Source organism: Nannochloropsis gaditana (assembly GCF_000240725.1).
Source record: "Nannochloropsis gaditana CCMP526 unplaced genomic scaffold scaffold360, whole genome shotgun sequence".
NCBI lineage: Eukaryota > Eustigmatophyceae > Eustigmatales > Monodopsidaceae > Microchloropsis > Microchloropsis gaditana.
This window is the reverse complement of record NW_005803593.1, coordinates 23837-28185: the sequence shown is the minus strand read 5'-3', so window position 1 is coordinate 28185 and position 4349 is coordinate 23837. Positions and strand designations below refer to the sequence as shown.

The window sequence follows — 4349 nt, the reverse complement described above, 5'->3', positions numbered from 1 at the left end:
TCAATACCTGTCCAATTTTATTTGTTGGGAATGAGAATTTGAAACTTGCACATGACAAGGATTAAAGTAGTCGCAAATGACACTTTCTGGCATGTTAAGCCTCTGACTTGACGTCAAGACTCCTGCTGAGCTCAGTGCTCGATCAAATGCCAAGTAGCACCCTCTGTTACCTAGAGTGCGCGCCCTGCACACGCTCATCATGCCACGACTCCACACATGTGATACAGGTACACCATGCGGTCGTTGCAGCACTGGAGTCGAGCAGCTTCGTGTTTTTGTGCCCTCCCCGTCACGGCTTTCATCGCACCTACATTCTCTCAGTCCTGCAGCGACGTTGCTTCTTCTCCCTCCTCAACGCGACGAGGCCTTACCACAATGAATGTCAAGATCGCAGACGTATTGAAAGACCCAAAGTGGCCAGAGGAGCCATTTTTCCGCCCGACTGATTGGCAACGGCAAGACGAATCGAGCGATACGTCTTTCTACTCCAGCCCTCGCTTCGTCACCCACATCGATGACCCGGCCATAAAGGCGTTAACAGGTTCGTTGTCCCATGTCAGTCACCGAACAAGTCCAATATCCTTCCTCTTCCTAGGCATATTTTCGTATTGATAAGCCGTATGAAATTTTGTTATCAGATTTTTTCGGCCGTGCTTGCATGCTTTCATGAAAGCGTCGCATAATCCATACCATGGGTGTTCCGTGTAACGTTGACAAATTTGGCGCTTCCATCCTCTGTCTTTTTTCTCACAGACTATTACGCAGTGACGTTTCCGCCGAACGCGGAAGTGCTCGACATCTGCTCGAGTTGGATCTCCCACTACCCCGAGGGTGCCAAGAGGAAGCGGACGGTGGGGATGGGCATGAACAAAGCGGAACTCGCCAAAAACAAGCAGTTGGACGAGTACGTGGTCAAGGTACGTGCCTGGCTTTTTGCCGGAGGTGTTCACATTTCTTTCTAGGACGTAGGCGCTCGTGTCAGCTCTTGGGCCCCGGTGTGGGAATTTTCCTACCCGGACTTTTCCGGACATATTTCGTATCCCACCGTCTGGGGCGAGGCGTGGTTGCCCCAGGGTATCCCCCGCTTCATTTGACCATGCTCTGTTGCCCACAGCGCTCCGGCGCTCGGTCTAGAGAGGGCATTCCACCCGTCCTTCCTCTTGCTCCTGTCCTGGCTCACGCTTCCTCCTCCCCGCCGCCCCCTCGACACCCGGCAGGACCTCAACGTGGACCCCACCCTTCCCTTCTGCGACGAGAGTTTCGACGTGGTCACCTGCGTGGTGAGCGTCGACTACCTCATCCGCCCGCTTGAGGTCTTCGCGGAGATCGCGCGGGTCTTGAAGCCGGGCGGGACCTGCATTATGAGCATGTCCAACCGGTGTTTCCCCACCAAAGCCGTCTCCATTTGGCTCGAGACGGGCGACGCTGGCCATGTCTTTATCGTGGGCGCGTACTTTCGGTACGGAAGTCCCTTGTTCGAGCCTCCGACAGCGGTGGATATCAGCCCCAACCCTGGTCGGAGCGACCCTATGTTCATCGTACAGGCCGCCAAGAAAAAAGAGGCCACGTCGGGGTGAGCGTGAGGGGTTGCGGTGTGAGGGCTGAGATACTAGAGTGGTAGGACGATGGGAATCCGGGGGGGAGGGAGGGAAGGGGCGTTTGGCTTATACAAGAGAAGGAGCGGCCACGGTCGCGATAGAGGAATGGCAGCAAAGAATACCACATGCATTGGTTGCTGTGGGGACCTTTGGCGAGTATTTGTGCGAATGCCTCTTTTACATGCAGCCGACCTTATCGGCGTTTATATAGGCAGGGTTTGGCGCGAAAGTCCGGCCGCTTCCCATCCTCCTTCCCGCCTTTCCCCCGTCCTCCCGCTCTGGGGGACCCGGGTCCCGCTTTCATATCTGACCCTTGCCCACTCCCTTTGCCCTGTTCACCCCCACCACGTTTCCCACCTCGCCTAATTTTCTCCTTCCCTTTCTCCGTGACGTTTCCCGGTGCGGAACCAGACGTTGCTCCTTTCCTTTTCTGCCCTTTCCCCCCCGTCTCCTTCTCCTTCCCCACCTTGACGAAATCGACCAGGAAAAACATCTTGTTCGTCCTGTCCAGCCGTTTGCACGCTAAGCCCAACGCCTGGCAGGCTGCCACAAATTTCTCGATTCCACCTCCCCCTCCTTCTTTCCCTCCCTCCTTTCCTCCCTCCTCCGCTTCGCCTTGCCCCTCGAACCGGCTTCGGACCTCCACCACCTTGACCACCCCTCCTTCCACGCACACGCGTACGGCCTCCCGAAGGGAATCCATCATGTTCGTAGCCATGAGTGACAGACAGAAAATCACCCCGTGGACGCTCTCCGACGGCAGTGGGACGTTTGCCATGTCGCAAGCAATCACTGTCCCCGCCCTCCCTGCCTCCTCCCCCCCAGGAGCTACCAGGTCGAATGAGTGGACCGTATGGTGGGGGCAGGAGGCCGCCAGACGAGCCTCTCCACAGCCAAAATCGGCAAAAGTGTGCGTCCGTGGCTGCCTGCGCACCCATGCGATAATATCGTCTAGGGGGTTCCGGGGCCACTTCTGGACTTGCTCCCGAAAGCCTTTGTGGTACTAAGGGGCGGTCAGGAAAGGGAAGAGAAATGATGAAGGGAAGGCGTGTCAGGAGGTGTGCATGGTTCCATTCTTCACGTCTATATCTGACATGAACTGACCGCTTCAAAGAGAGCGGGCTCGTTTTTGAACGTGGTAAGGGCATGGTCGCCACGGGAGGTGTACAGCATCTCATTGATATCGCGAAAGCGCGCTCCTTCCAGCCTGGCTTTCATTTTCGCTTGAAGGGCACTAAGAACTGGGCCAGATGACGATGGAGACACCCTTTTCAGGGCTACCTCTGACGACGGATGATTTTGAGGATGGGCAAGGGAAACCAAGTGCGAGGACGAAGACGAGATTCCCGCGTTCACAGGATGCCTCTTCTTCCTCTTTCTGGATTTTGAGGAGGTAGACTGTGAGTTGACAGAGGAAGTCGGGGGTGGGCTGACCGGCCCAGCTCCCAGAATGGTAGCGGCAAAAGAGGGGATAGGGGAGGAGGTTGCCAGGGGCACTTCATTTGGAGCGCTCGACGCTAATTTCGCGTTTTTCCTGTTCCTCCGAACACGCTTCCGTTTTATTTGAGATTCCGGAGTCAAGGATGTTTTAGTTCCAGCAGCGGGCAGAGGCTTATTCCCATGACAGCTCGCGTTAATCGACGGAGCACCATCACGGGTATAGGAGCTTTGTGTACCAGCCGCAGGATCCGGCGCCGTGGTGCTGGGATTCCGTTTCTTCCCCCCCGTCATCAATGCCGCCTTCTTTGAAGGCAATCTCTTCTTAGGCATTGGTCTGGACGCAATTGGCCTGTTAAAAGGAGCGAATGTAGGTTGCATCTGTCATACAAAATTGAACCGGCTGAGGGGAAGACGCGTACTCGCATGTTCGCCAAAGCAGCAACTCTCTCAAAGTCAAGTCAACACCTGCCTCCGTACGATGCTGCCTGTCTGACGTCCCATTCAACGTTTTTTTCTCGCACAGGTACATACATGCGATGCGTACATAGGGACGGAGGAGAGCTACGTCGCGCCCCGTGCTCAAACCCTCCCATAGCCTTAGCCTTATAATTGACGTTGCCCTGTGGGCATTGCCGCGTGAACTTCAGCAGCCATGTCTTCTCCTCCTCCCACCACAACATCACCATCACCGCCTTCCTCTCGACCAAGCAGCGCCTGCGAAGGTGCCTTGCCGCAACTTAGTATATTTTCCTCCTCCACTGCCGCCAGCAAGGTTGCGCCTATCACCGGAGACTCCCAGACTGCCCGCAGACGCGTCCACATCCCGTCCTCTTTTTACGGCCCTTCCAATCCCATTCAGGACTCTTCCTCCTCCTCCACCTCCTTTCTCAGCAACACCGACGAGGCTGAGCATACGTTCCTGGCCAGACTGTTGCCGCAACCTGTGCGCAATCCTCCCTTAGCACCCAGCGACGCCGTCCCTCTCGCCCCGCCCGCTCTCAGCCCCCCCCCTTATACCGCCGACCGCAAGCCTTCCCACGCTGCCTGCACTATGCTCCGGGATCCGATGACGGAAGTGGCAACCCGCACCAGGTCCTTGGCGCGGCTTGGGATGGTGAGTGGGGCCTGGATCACTTTGACCTCGGTGGAGGAGAGAGGGAAGGGAATCAGGTGGTGTGGTGAGAGCGGGGGCGCGGCGACAGGCACGGAAGCATGGGACGCCGGAGGAGGAGGGGAAAGGGTGTGTCGGATCGTCGCCATGGACAAAGACGAGGTGCTGGCGGTGGTGCTTCGGCAGAAGGAGGAGGAGGC

The 4349-nt window shown here is 56.8% G+C and overlaps 2 protein-coding genes across 2 annotated transcripts; one reads left to right on the top strand and one right to left on the bottom strand.

Annotated features, from left to right (window-relative positions):
* The first annotated feature begins 223 nt into the window (after positions 1 to 223).
* On the top strand, positions 224 to 1636 carry NGA_0388400 (uncharacterized protein). Its single transcript, XM_005854872.1, has 3 exons — positions 224 to 541; positions 754 to 917; positions 1218 to 1636. Exons 1-3 carry the CDS (start codon positions 235 to 237, stop codon positions 1575 to 1577), a joined length of 831 nt encoding a protein of 276 aa, XP_005854934.1. The 5' UTR covers positions 224 to 234; the 3' UTR covers positions 1578 to 1636.
* Positions 1637 to 2265: 629 nt separating this feature from the next.
* Positions 2266 to 3372, bottom strand: NGA_0388300 (ribosomal rna-processing; the record flags this gene model as incomplete). Its single annotated transcript, XM_005854871.1, has 2 exons — positions 2703 to 3372; positions 2266 to 2601 (listed from the first exon to the last, which is right to left on the bottom strand). Coding segments are annotated over exons 1-2 (1002 nt in total), but the record flags the coding sequence as incomplete, so codon positions are not given.
* Between the last annotated feature and the right edge of the window lie 977 nt (positions 3373 to 4349).

Coding starts and splice junctions, on each gene's coding strand:
- NGA_0388400 (XM_005854872.1), top strand. CDS start 235: ATGCGGTCGTTGCAGCACTGGAGTCGAGCAGCTTCGTGTTTTTGTGCC. Junction 542..753: donor GGCCATAAAGGCGTTAACAG/GTTCGTTGTCCC, acceptor TTTTTCTCACAG/ACTATTACGCAGTGACGTTT. Junction 918..1,217: donor TGGACGAGTACGTGGTCAAG/GTACGTGCCTGG, acceptor GACACCCGGCAG/GACCTCAACGTGGACCCCAC.